Source organism: Parasteatoda tepidariorum, chromosome 3 (assembly GCF_043381705.1).
Source record: "Parasteatoda tepidariorum isolate YZ-2023 chromosome 3, CAS_Ptep_4.0, whole genome shotgun sequence".
NCBI lineage: Eukaryota > Metazoa > Arthropoda > Arachnida > Araneae > Theridiidae > Parasteatoda > Parasteatoda tepidariorum.
In genome coordinates, this window is record NC_092206.1 from 76,259,031 (window position 1) to 76,273,523 (window position 14,493).

Genomic DNA, 14,493 nt, shown 5'->3' on the forward strand with positions numbered 1-14,493 from the left:
TATATATATATATTCGTACTCGTACTGTATATATACTCGTTTTTAAACTCGTACATTTCAACAACAAAAAATATCTTTTGACAAGAACTGTAGCTTGGAGAAAGAAACTGATTGCAGAAGTAAAAGCAGCAATACAAAAGTATCTAAGGTCTGTCAAAAAAATCTCAGGCTATAGAAAACAAAAGTACTTTGTCCCTCAGTCATCTTCGCACTAAGCACTTTTTCTTATACACACGTTAACTGGATAGAGTAATTAGACTAATAAATAGCTGGGAAAAATATATTTTATAATATTTTTTTCAAATTTATTCATAAATATTGATATATTAAGCCCCATATTTGTTTTTTCGTCAGTAAATTTTTGGGGAAGGACAGTTGCGTTTTGCAAAGATGTGCGTATTTGAACGAGAGTACGTTCTTAGTCCATTCCTTTTAAGTGAAAACTTTTGGAAGAAAAAAATTTTAGGAACTTTTCTCACTAATTTATCGAAGAAAGAAAGATGCCATCGTAGCAAACAGGTAGAGGGGTGAAGAGCCTCATGAAACGGGGCTCTGGCCTCTAGTATAGGTATTTCAAATTCATTTCTTCGATCCTGAAATAGACAGTTTTATATCAATTTAGGTTTATCATAGATTTTTTTAATATATTTAAAAGTTGCAGTTGGCTCTGTCAATATAAATCTGATGATGTAATCCTAATTGCTCCCACACACGCGATCACTGACCGCATTTAAATTATCTTCTTCAGTTTCATCGTGATCAGTAGACCCTTAGGGCGTTGAAGTTGTGCAAAGCAAATAAACTTTTAGATAATCAACACACGGAAATGAACCATCTAATATGATAATTCCAGGAAATGTGCGTTAACCATCCTCAGAGACACAAGACAGTTGAGTAAATGAAACGGCCATACAAGTTTTTCTTTCCGGGAATCGCCACGCCCTTAATTCCATCTTCATTACAAAATCCAACTCAAGAAAAAAATACTACAACGAGAAACAAATGAGAGTTTACAGGAAAGCAGTTTTCCTGAATTCAGGGAAAAGCCTTTGGGAAAATCCTTGTTGTAAGCTAGTTTAATTGACTTGTACACGCTGTGGGATGACTGTCAAAGTAAAATAATTTTAATGTTTGAGCTTTAGTTGGTATGTATATTCATTTGTTGCTTGTGATTTTGACCGGACAGTGAAAAATAAAAAGCGCAAGAATTGTTGTTTAATTATTATTAGTTTACATTAAATAAGTTAATAATTGAGGAAAAAGCCTTTTGGAAAATGCTTGATGCAAGGTAGTGCAATTGTCTCGTACATGTTGTAAGATGACTGCCAAAATAAAATAGTTTAAGTGTTTGGGCTTTGGTTGGTATGTATATTTATTTCCTACTGGTAATTTTGACCAAACAATATAAAAATAAGCACTTAAATTGCTGGTTAATTTATTATTAATTAGCATTAAGTAAGACAATTTAAAAAGCATTTATATATTAGTTTAAATAATTAATTTAATTGCAAGTTTTAAACTCGATGTGCTTATTACTTGGACTAAACCACTGATTGTTAATCACGTACTCATAAATGAATAGCTTTTGAATAGAAATTCAGTGATGATTTAATGAACATTCATTCGTACATTTTGGGGTGCTCCACCGTAACTAGTAGATTTTTTAACAATATATGTATTTTTAAGTACTCATGTTTGAAGAAATTACATTTTCTTTGAAAAGACTCCTTCGGGAATGGTTAAACACCGCTTTTCATTTCCTATTTCTCATTGCTATAACCAATAACAGATTGTGCAGCTATAGTGGGCCTGAATAAAGCACTGCTACTATTAAGAGCTTTCACTGTAGTCGGTGCATTCTCATTAAATAGAAAAATCATAGGATAGGATTAATTAATTAATTAAGAAGAAACAAAAATCTTTGACTTCGAATTTATAAATCATTTGAAATCTTCAAGAGACACAAAATTTATAAAAGTTAAATTGTACTCAACTGTAAGTCTCTCATTGCTTATGTAGTGGTATTTTTTCTTCATCTATTTTGAATATAGAAACATTCGATTTATATTTTTTTAAGTTACTTTAAGCATTATGCTATCTATATTAAACTTATTTTGTCTTTTTAGCTATGTTTGTTATATTTGTGTAAGTTATAATCATGACAATTCTGTTCAAAATACCAACCTGATTCAAAATTAAAACTTAAAGCTAAAATTTATGTCTCTTTATTATGAGGCATGTCCGAAAATAAGTACTGTTTTTAAAAAAAGTCTCATTTTATTTATTTTTCTTAAATAAAATTTCTTTTTGCATAAACGAGCATTTTAGAAACTATTTTTCTATATAGTTATCCGTATTGCTTAGACATTTATCATAGCGGATACCAACTTGCCTATATCCTCTTCAAAAAAGAATTTAATAAATTTCTCTTGTATTTCTATTCTTAACTACCTGGAGAGGATACATCCTCTTGGTAATGAATATATGTTTATTTTAATTATTTTAGAACTTATCTATTTTCTGTTTTTCTTCAATTGCATAACTAGGACATAACTTTTCTACTCTATTTCAAAATTATCTTTATGGAGACAAACAAGTTTTTACATTAACCGAAAATCAAATAAGAATTTACAAAAACAAGATTTTGAATGAAATTTCGATGGTAAAGAAGCAAAAGGATTAAATTTTAGCCCAATATGGGCTAAACTTTAATGCCAACATATGACTGATAATAAAATAAAACATTCTGAGATCTCTAATCATGTTTAATTTTTGTGACCACAGCATGCTATTCCAATCATTATCACGTTTTGTTTAAATTTTTTTCAGGAGATTGAGGATGACCTATCGGTCTCATATCCCAGGGAGCCCTTTCACAAGAGTGCAGTGGTCACTCCAGTCCATCAGTTAAAGAAAAAGAAATTCACAGATATAACATTCATTGTTGGGGCTCCCAGTGCAGCCAAAAAGTACACAGGAAACAGAGTAGTCCTTGCTATGACTAGTCCGGTCTTTGAGGCTATGTTCCAGGGGGATATGGCCAACAAAAGCAGAGTCGTACGCGTCACCGATATACATCCCAGCGGATTCGAGAACCTTCTAAGGTAAGCAATCTCCAGCATTTTAATCTATTAATTTCAATTAAAAAAGAATACTTCAATGATAATATCCCAGCTTAAATATTGTTAAAACTAAATGAATTATATGAGGATGCTTGTTTTACGACTGCTGGTGGTTCATCTGCATGTACATATGCACGACCATCCAGCTACTCAACCGCAGATTCTTTCTGGTGAAAGCTCAGAATTGGTTTAGACTGACGAACTGATTACGCTTACCGACCGATAGCATATCGGTCGATAAGCGTCGATGACATAGCATAATTCAATACTACTATCTGAACAATATGCTATCAGTCTGCTAAGTATTAATTCGCTTTTAGGGGTTATAGTAAGAATCCCAGTTTCGACTTCTTTTTTTTTTTTTTTTTTTTTTTTTTTTTTTTTTTTTTTTTTTTTTTGATAGGAGCCAATTTATTTTTTTATTTTTTTTTGGATCATGTATTTTAATTTTGATTTTTTGGTATGTGTATGAATACCGATTTTGATTTTTTGATTGGTGAATGGATCCCAATTTTGAATTTTTGATTTGCGTATTCATCTTAATTTCGATTTTTCATTTCATGTATGGGTCCTAGCTTCAATTTTTCGGTTCATCCATGGATCCCAGTTTCGATTTATTTATTTTTTTCTGATAGGTGCCTACTTTAATTTCTTTTTTTTTTTGGTTCATGTAAGAATTTTAATTTTAATTTTTTGGTATGTGTATGAATATCGATTTTGATTTTTTGATTTGTGTACGCATCCCAATTTTGATTTTTCAGTTGGTGAATGTATCCCAATTTCGAATTTTTGATTTGCGTATTCATCTTAATTTCGATTTTTTCATTTCGTTTATGGGTCCTGACTTCAATTTTTCGGTTTATCCATGAATCCCAATTTCAACTTTTTATTTTGAGTACAAATCCCAATTTCGATTTTTGATTTGAGTATGGATTCCAACTTTGATAATTCTAATAAAATGATTTAAAAATTAATTATTAAAAAACTAGCGTAACAACTTTTTCACAATGAGAAAAACTGTCTGCATTCACTGTTTTCTGTACATCTGCTTCCAGTTGGAAGATTTTTTTTCAAGTGGATTCATTTATCTATCTATATGATGTCCAATTTTTCTGAAAATATTTTACACAGATGCTTGGACATGCTAAAATAAACTCTGTTACTTTCAAATAAGCTAAATAAAAATTGTTGTTTTAAGGTAGTCTAAAATAATACCAATTACTTTACTAAAATAATACCAATTTGAGCTTTAGTATTTACACCAATTTAGTATTTACACCTTCATGGCTAATAAAATTTGTGAGGCAAAATTTTATATAGATACTCAAGAGGTAAATACTATTCTGCTGAAATAATTTTATATTTTATAAGAAAAAGTTGTGGGATAATTAAAAATCTGAATTGTTCCGAAAATAATTTTGCTTGTTTTTGAACTCACAGTTTTCACTTGTCCGAATGAATTTTCAACAGAAGAAAAACCAACTATATTATCAGTAATGTTGAATATCAACAAGCATTATTATTAAACATCAACATGTGAAATGCACACAGCAAACCAATTTCTTTTGGTTTTTGGTACTCAAATTCTTCCTAATTTGCCCGTTTTTAAAAGCATGAGATTTTTTTTTAATAATACTTTTTTTTCTATAAATCTTCTGTACTTTGAAAGTCGTGTCTTGCATATTTCTTTTTTTAAAAAAAGTCTGATTGCTATTGTTTTTTTTCACTCAAACCAAGTTTGATGCATTTATTCTGATGGAACAATAAAATATGCTAGAACAAGTTAAAAATGCAAGCGATACACTTGTGCCCTTTATATCTACTGAAAACGTTACGTTAAAATAAATTTCATAACAAAAAGGACTGTTTATGTATTTAATGTTAGGAAAATTGTATTAAAATCAAAGAAATCTTGTAATTTAATTTGATTATTTTAAAACTGATAATAATAATTGTTCCAATTTGATGACTGAAATATTTTAACAGATAATCTAATTTTTTTCATAATAATAATAAATAGATGTAGTGATCAAAATGCAAAGTATATAGATTTTTTTTACTCCTTTTCTTGCGTTGGACAATATATATATTTTTAGACTTTAAGAGCTGCAATAAGAATTCGTTGCAATAAAAATTCTTTTAAAATCAAGGAAATATTCTCTAAAAAGTACTCTTTATGATAACAATTAAAAAAATTTGCAACACGCTATTTACTGTTAGTATTACATTATAAAAAATCTAATTTTCAATTTAAATATTATGATAGCATAACTTATAGCGAATCTTTTAAATCCAAACACTTATTTGATGGGTATGAAATATAATTTCATTAATATGGGCTAATAGTGTGCTCTTCACATTTGGTTTTTATGAAATTATGTTGAAATTGGGTGTTTACCTTGCACCAGTTTTGGTCAATACAATCTTTATCATATATTATGAATTAGAATTTCCTTTTAATGAGGCTCTTGGTTTTAAAATTGAAAGGTTAAAATTACTCCTCTGAAACAAAATGGCATCGCTAAAAAAATAATCACGGTTATTTGTCTGTAACTGGTACTTTTCCCGTAATAGGTACAGTGACCATGAAGCGTTCATACGTTACCTGAGGCTAGAGGAAGCCTTGAGGGCGGCTAGTCGTCCAAGGTTTGATATTGATAACCTTCTTGAATCGTAAATAACAACCTCTTCTTAACTATTTTATCTTAGACCCATAGATTCTAGTCTTAGACTTTTCTATGTAGTAGTGCATGTCTAATTTTAGTACTAATGTTTCTCAATTTTGTAAAACTTAAATCCGATATTGATCTTAAGAGTAAAATGAACAGCTCTGTGAAATGGTTTTAACTCGTCTGTTTTTCTCCTCATAATTTAATTTATATTCTGTTGATCTAAAATGTTATTAACTATTATTGGCAGTGAACTATATAAAATTTCAGGATCATATTAGTTCCGTTGACTTTTTGAGCTAGTTTCAATTTTTAAAGGTACAGGCTTGACTTCTAAATAGTGTAAAAAAGTATCCATCAGTAGTACTTTATCCAGTTCCAAGTGTTCAAGATTTTAAATTATGTCGTAGCTTAAAATTTTATCAAAAAAGTGCATTCATATCATGTTGTGAGAAGTCATGGCGTTGATCAGTCAAATTCATCAATGATGTGGTTATTTCATTTTTAATTTCTCATTTAAAAAAATTATATGGGTAGTTCTCAAACGGTAGAAGCATAGCACAGATCTAAACTTTAAAATCTGATGACAATTAAATTTACATTTTTTCCCACCAAATATTTTAGAGTAAACATAAAATTTTGTCTAGTAGTAGGAATTAGCAAAAATTATTTCAAATGTTTTCTATAAATACTATAACAAATGAAAATTTCAGTCCAAAAAAAGCCAATTTTGGATAGACATGTTGGTGATTCTGCTAATGTAACACCAAAAAAAAATTTAATAGTGTCTAGATGTTAACAAATTAAAGTATTAGGTTTTCTTAGGACAGTTGCTTGATGCTCTGTTGTTTTTTATACCACTTGGACAAGCCATTTGCCTTCGTGATTGTCAGGAAGGCGTGTATTTCGTTTGACAAGAGAGCACCGCAAGGGTGAAAATACGTCTTAGCTCAAAAATAAAGGATAAAGAACAGCACAACTCATTCGTAAGGTCCTTTCCCTAATTTTGACATAAATATGAACGGGAAGGAAATTTTCTCCAGATCCATGTACCCATGGTACTGTTCAGCGACCGACTACAGGTCTTTTGATTCCACAGACTTTATTAGCAGGTATAACGCATGGACTCGGTGGGTCTCAGCGAAGTTGAGAATTGAATCCTGGCCCCTTTCGGACTGAAGTTCGATTCTCTAACCACTAGACTAATATTCTTAAGCAGTGGGAGTAACAGATAAGTTATATTACTGCGACAGATATTTTAGGAAGAACAATTTTTTTGTTTTGATGCATTTCCAAAAAAAAAATAACATATGAAAAAGCACTATTATTTTAAAAAATTAAAGCAAATACTTTAATCTTATTTCCTTCTTAAAAGTATTTTTTCAAGTATTTGAACATTTTTCTAGTATTTCTATGAAATATTTCTAGAACAAATTGTTATTTTTTTAAGCCAGAAATATAGAATAGCCTAAAACTTGAAACGTACATAACGCCGATAATTTTTTTCTCCATAATTTATTGTTAAAAATAACATTTAATGAAAAAAAATTTATTGTGATATTTTTATTCAAATAGATAAGTATATTGCATAAGTAGTTAATATTTAGTGCATATAATATAAATAATAATAGAACTCAGACTTAGCTGCTGTTACCGTCATAGTTTCCATCTTTTGAGAATTACGCATATACAAGCAAACTTTTAAACGGATTTGCTAAATTTTACATAATACAAATCTAATTTAAACGAACACAGTTTCCGACACAAACATCTATCTTTTTTTTAAATTCTAATACCATTCTAAATTTTATGATATATGAGTTTTAATAGTTAAAAATGTAATTTACTATAAATTAAAATTGATTTATCATCACATGATAGTTAAATATATATTCCTTAACAGAACGCATCATTCGCTGGCAATTGCTTTAACCTGAGTACGATCGAATATTTTTTTCAGACTACTTACTGTCTGGTTATCGTCCCTTGAGATTTATAAAATGATATTTTGGCATTGTGAGCTCAGCTGCCAAAAGTATAGATGGATATAACTAACCTACTTTTCTGGTCCATTCTAGTACTCAGCGTGATACAGAGAACTCGCCAGTGGTGCTCATGTTATCAAATCAGCAATGACCCAAATACAACCTCAGATCTTGACCCTCCGACACCATATCAAATGCATTTCATTAAGTTCCCTCAACCATAAATAGAAATACGGCCATTGTTTTGACTTTTTCCCTCTTTTTTCCCTACTGGGTAAAGATAGAAAATTATATGCTTCAACTTATCGATTTTTTATCGCCAATAGCTTTTTTCATCACCCGAGGGAATGAAATGGGTACTTCTAGGGAAATCTATCTTTTATTTTTATTACTTTCGGCTCATTTGTATTTTTTTTTCTCATTTAACACATTATAGAAGGATGTATTGTTTCGTTGTTTTAGTACTTGACTGAGAGCATTATGGCAAAATATAATTTTTAATTTAAGGTACAGTAATTTTATTTTGAATTTTTGCTTTCTTTTCCCTGTTTATTTATTTATTATAGCAGAAAACATTCCATAAAAACTAATTTATCAGTGCCATAATCTTAAAATATAAAAACAAATCGAAAATGCAAATTTTTATAAAATTTAAATATTAATATTCAATCATATTTAAATAATTGAATAATCTTAAAAACCTTAAAAGATAGATTTGAAGAAAAGATAATTATTGCTTATTATTTTAGAACTATTCCAATTACTTTTTAACTGAAACAAGCTGTTAATTTGCAAATATACATTGTGATATGCACTTTTTTGTCATATTATGCTTTAGTTTACAATTTTAATGTAAGAATATTAGAATTGGACTGTTTGTGATCAGTTTAGTACTGAATAAAGGTGCTGATGCGAACATTCTATTTTCTATTGCACATTGTAGTTTCAATGTAAAAGTACAGGAATTAAATAGTTCAGTGCTTAGTTTAGAACTGAATAAAGATACAGACGCAAACATTCTCTTTTATATTACATATTGCTAGTCCGCAATAATAGGCGATGCTCCAAAGTTTCCTCTTGAAAAAAAAAATTTCGAAGCTCCTTAATGTCTTTTAAAATTATGTCTTTATAACTTTCTCAGTCATTAGTGTAGATTGTTAAAGCTTTCTTATTATTATTTTATTCCTAATACCTAAAAGCAGACGATAGTCTATCCATTCTAACGCTTTCATTCAAATGTAATAAGACATTTCGGTTTCAGAAAATGATTTTATAGGGTAAACTAACCAGTGAAGGAGCACTTAAGCTTTGCTTGCCTTTTAAAAAATCATATTAACTTCAAAATTCGTAATTTCAGTTAAATGACAGTGTCAACATATTTGTTATTAATTGCAAATTATGTAAAACAAATTGTAGAGAACTTCCACAATATTGTTTTAAAGTTTTGGAGGTTCAAATAGCAACTAGTAAGAAGATCAAGTGATGGAACAGCTCTTACCAGTGAATGAACACCCAGTAAAGGAACACTTAATTTTGGTTATTTTTTAATGCTCTTTATGAATTTATAAGCCATACAAATATTTAAAAACAAGCCTATTCTTGAAATTATAACATATAAATACTTGGAAAATGTTAACTTTTTTTTGTAATCATGAATTGAAAATTAAAGTGTCAACATATTAACACATACTGTTCATTCACTGGGAAATCTATGCCCAGTAAAGGAACATGCCTGTTCCCTCACTGGTTAGAAGTTGTTTTTCGTATTTTTAACATACTTTTGATGCGGAACATCACTAAAGGTACAAGAAAATTAAAGTTTATCTTTTATTTTCATTAACTTAGAAAAAAAACAGTAAAGGAGCACTGGTTTTTCATCGTTTGGTGATCCAGTGAATAAACACCCCCTTATCTCAGCACTTTATTATGCTATGATGCTTTAAAAAAATAAAACGTAACTTTAATAACTATATTTTGAATTGTTTTTTTCACAGTGGGAAAAATAAAACTATTGCATGCAATTAATTCCACTTCAAACATATAAATACAAGCACTCACCTTATAATTTTTTCAAAGAAACAAGGTTTTGCAGAGATAATAACAAATTCAAAAATTTTTCCAGAGAAGTCTAATTGAGCAGGTAATCCAAAACATTGCTAGATGACTTCCTATTGTTTGGCAGTAAGCTATTGTTACCAATCAATCTAAAGAAAAACTTTCAAATTCTTATTTTTAATCAATATATATATGAAATGTTCCTTCACTGGGTAGTGTTCCTTCACTGGTTGTTTTACCCTACATAAATTTTTAACACTGAGAAAGTTTGTAAAATTCAATTTGTCCCGGTTTTTCTCTTTCAAAAATCTTCAAAAATTTTATTTTATTTGGCTTTAAGTATTATTGAATCGCAATGAGCTTTGTAATATGTAATTTTGATAGGTTAGGACTTTGATAGGATGAAATATAAAATTCTTTCAAATTTAAATCAATGATCATTGCATATTTCTCATCTATATAAATAAAGCAGAATGTTTATATGTATATATGTTCTTTATTCAAGTTTGCAATCTTAAACCGATCTACTCAGAATTTGGTATAGTACATACATTCGAAAACCACTATGGACCGAATTGTTTGTTTTAAAACTCTCTTTGAAAAGTGGTTCACACGCTACATCTAAAAAAAGATAGTTTTTTATAGAATTCGGTATAAATATTTTATTACATGAATGATTTGTAATCTTGCGGCTCTAATCAATCAAAAATTAGTTTAATCGCACGTTTTCATGACTCATTTATCCCTGTTTTCTATTTTAGATCATTAGAAGTAAAATCAATGATAATAATATTCGTTAAAGTATTTAACTGCCTCAATGTAGACATCTTATTTTTTCCTTCCTTAAACTAAATTAAATGTTAATAGTGTTCATAAAGATATTTAACTACCTTACTACAAATATCCTTTTTTCTCTTTCCTTGGTGTATATATTAAATGCTAATGGTTCGTTAAAGTATTCAACTGACTTAAATCTTCTAAACATCTTTTTTTTCTCTTCTTTCCTAGAACTATATTAAATGTTAATATTTTGTAACGATATTTAACTGCCTCGGTATAGATTACTTAGCTTTATTGGTTAACAATTGTTATGATCTTTTAAGATTTAAATAACTATTACTATGAAATGGCACCATGTGTAAAATATAATCTTGATCAAGCAAAACTTTTTTGGTTTATTTTGAGCCCTTAAGTTTGAACAAATTATTTATTTTAAGGACACTTATTTGTTCCTAAACTACTCCCATAAACGTTCTCTCTCTGTATTAAGATAAACAAAATGTTGTAGTTTTTCCCGAACCAGTGGTCGTAATTAATTTTTTGTAAGATATTTTACTTAATATTTTTAAAATTATTCTCCGATTTTGCTGTATTTTTTATGAAGATTTGTTGATGTTTTCAAATTTATATTTTCTATTGTGTTTAGTGTAAATAACAAATGTTTTAAAAATATCGATTTCATGATGCACGCTTTAGTTGCGATATTAAGCATACTTAATATATTCGTTTCTGGAGCATTTGAAATACAGATATTTTTTTATCAAAATATAATTTGAACATAATTTTCAAAAATATAGGGTTAATCTCCATCGGATTAAAAATTCTTAAAAGCATATCTGATTTTGTCTGTCAATACTTTTTGAAGAAAATTGTTTATACACAAATAGAATAACTTTAGCACTTTGTCGATAAATTATTTTTTTTATATTTATCTATGTTGAAGGCTATATTTTAATTTATTTATGGATTAAATGTATTATTAATTTCATTTAAAAACGAAGTAGTTATGTTGAGACAATGTAAATATGGTTTATTCTAGTATAACCTCAATTTGCAGTTAATTACTAGCAAACATTCACATCTGTTATACATTCTTACTGCACATTTCGAGTTCCCAAAATTAAATTAGAAATTACACATAAAAAAACCTTACAACAGTTTAGTTTTGATTTTATTATCTGACATCTCAAGAGTGCTACTTTTATAGCTCCACCGAGAAATGTAACTAGAATGTTTTTCATTGTTTTATGAATCATACGCCGTTTTTGGAGGATGACTTAACCCTCTGAAGATTCTGCACATAAAAAGTCAAACTTTAACCAGCAGTCTTCTCCGCATAGCAAAAACGGTTTTTCCATGTACTTCGATAGAAAAATAGTGTATAGGGGAGAAACATTCTCCCAATTTTGCCCTTTCACTAAACCGCCAGTGGGTTACGAACAATTCATATAACTTCAAAATAAATAAAATGTTCCAATTCACCATCATAAAATATGTAAAACAAAATTCTTTTTCATATCGAGATTTTTTGTTACACTTGTTGTCATTTCCTTTTAAGTTTGTGAATGGTTTTTTGTTTGAAAGAATACTTTCTCTATTCAGAAATCAATTGCATATTCTAATCACTAATTTTTCATTTATATTGTATCTGTATATGGCTGATGAAGTAAGTATAAAAATGGGGTATACATTTTATTGTATATAGTCATGTTGACTAATCACCAAATTTATTGAACTATATATTTTTAATTTAGAAAAATTTTTGTCCTATTTGTTGTTTCTAATTTTCTCAATTATTAATTTGATTCCAATTTTTTATTTCGGATTGTTTAAAAAAAATCTAACATAGCTTTTTTAAATCACTCAGATAAAATTATTCCTTACAGGTATGCTTACAGTGATGGTTTGCGTCTAACAAGCATCGAAGATGCCATGATGACCGCATTTGCAGCCAAGAAATACGCTCTACCCCATCTCCTGGAACAATGTTTCACCTATTTAGAAGCCAACGTCAATGCAAAAAATGTCTGCCAGATATATGAATTTGCCCAATCCGTAGATGCACCCCTTCTCATCTTTCTGTGTCTGAACATTATGGATCGACAGACATTCCATGTACTCACATCTCCCAGCTTTCCAATGGTACTTCCCAGTACTGCTGAACTGCTCGCCAGTAGAAGTTACCTGAATTTGTACTCTGAATATACCGTTTATACATCTCTAGTGCAATGGGGAGAAGATGAGTGTAAAAGAAGAAAAATACCAGATGATCCGGATAATGTTCGACAAGTCTTAGAGAGCCATCTACCATACATTCGATTCATGGCGATGTCATCTGAAGAATTCGCCAAAGGTCCTGCAAAAGGTGGATTGCTCACTTTAGACGAGTGTTTTAGTGTATTCATGAACTTGGCAATACCAGAATGTATGCCTGTGCCTCCTGGATTATCTCCAGAATATAACAAAAGAACTGCTCCTCCAGAGTACTTCGTCTGCACTAGATACAGAGGACTTTCTTATTCTCCACCAGGGAGGCCACTTAGGGTCTTTGGAGCACGGTTTTCAACAATAGAAAAGAATGTTTTCTTAGTGGGAGCTGCATTCCCTGTTAGGCTAGACAATAACTACTATGCTGTAAGGCAACCTAAGTACACAGGTGTAGTGAGAATAGCTAGAAGAATGGTGGATGGAAAAATAGAGCGTCAAGAGTCTGAAGTATCCTTCCAACTTTCCAAGGGAAAGGACACAACTATCACCCTGAGGAAGCCATATTACATTCGAAGGGGTGAGAAGTACGAAGTGGAACTTCAGGCTCATGCGCTCATTAATGATGACGTCATCGTGCCTTTACTTAGAAATAAAAAGAGAGAAGACAACGTAGAAGGAGTCACATTCCAGTTTATTCCTTTCACTCGAGTTAAACTCTCCAGTATTCTGGACATAACAGAATTTTCGGAATTACATTTTTACTGCTGAAAGAAACAGCTTCATTTGATTGACAGATTGGATCAAGTAAAAGCCTTTTTTGAAGGCAAGCACAAAAATTCAGAATTGCAAGAAATTATGATAAGTGTTGTAAATGTGGATTTTATGCATTCTATTGTGCTGTTGAAAGTTTAGATATATATATTTGCGAACTGCAACTAAGTTTGAAAGTTGTTGGAATTGAAATATACAACTTAAGCCGATCAAAGTAAGCAATTTGTAATATTCAGCTGTAGCTTTGAAATCTCGCTGACATAGATAAAAATGTGGACATTTTCTGTGGTTTTAATGTAAAAAAGAGAATAAGTATAAAAAAAAACAATTTGTAACTTCAAACCCAAAGTAACTTCAAATTCATGCACAATTAGTGACTGTCATATTTGATTCATTAGTGTTTTCATTGGTTCTATAATAGCTCTGATAATTGGTGACATTTGTTTCCTTGTATATACTTCATACAAATTCTAAAGCTATTTGCACTGCCTGTTAAAAGCTGTTTAAGGAAAATTGTAACCAATGGTTGAGTGATATTGTGACGGATACGAACATGCTCATTGTAAATCACCTAAAATGTTACTTTACTTCACCTGTTTTCGCTCATTGAAAATATATTCTAATAAAAGTTTAACTGTCGTTGAACATTTTATATGGGTACAAGTTTAAGTTTTTACCCTAATTGTTTTCACTTAATATATTTAGCACCTTATTTTCAGCATCTTTACTTGTATGGCTCAAATTAAAGCACTATTTATATCAAGGGAAAACAACATAATAGGGGTAATGAATTAAACCAAGGAATGTCTACAAAAAGCATTCTATGTTTTTGTTGACGTATGCCTGTTAGGGCAGAGGGGTGCGATTATTCTTGTTTTCCAGTGGCGCCATCTGTGGCCAAGA

The 14,493-nt window shown here is 29.9% G+C and overlaps 1 protein-coding gene across 8 annotated transcripts in view; it reads left to right on the top strand.

Annotated features, from left to right (window-relative positions):
• Nucleotides 1–14,242, top strand: part of LOC107439607 (BTB/POZ domain-containing protein 6) — a 68,470-nt gene extending 54,228 nt beyond the window's left edge. For 2 of the 8 annotated variants that reach the window (XM_071178858.1, XM_071178857.1), the window contains exons 2-4: nucleotides 2,830–3,104; nucleotides 5,697–5,768; nucleotides 12,498–14,242. In XM_071178858.1, coding sequence (XP_071034959.1) covers nucleotides 2,998–3,104; nucleotides 5,697–5,768; nucleotides 12,498–13,587 — 1,269 coding nt within the window. In that variant the 5' untranslated portion in view covers nucleotides 2,830–2,997 and the 3' untranslated portion in view covers nucleotides 13,588–14,242. Of the gene's footprint in view, nucleotides 1–2,829; nucleotides 3,105–5,696; nucleotides 5,796–12,497 lie in introns of all 8 variants that reach the window. The other 6 variants (XM_071178852.1, XM_071178854.1, XM_071178855.1 and 3 more) reach the window with 4 other exon arrangements.
• The last annotated feature ends 251 nt before the right edge of the window (nucleotides 14,243–14,493 follow it).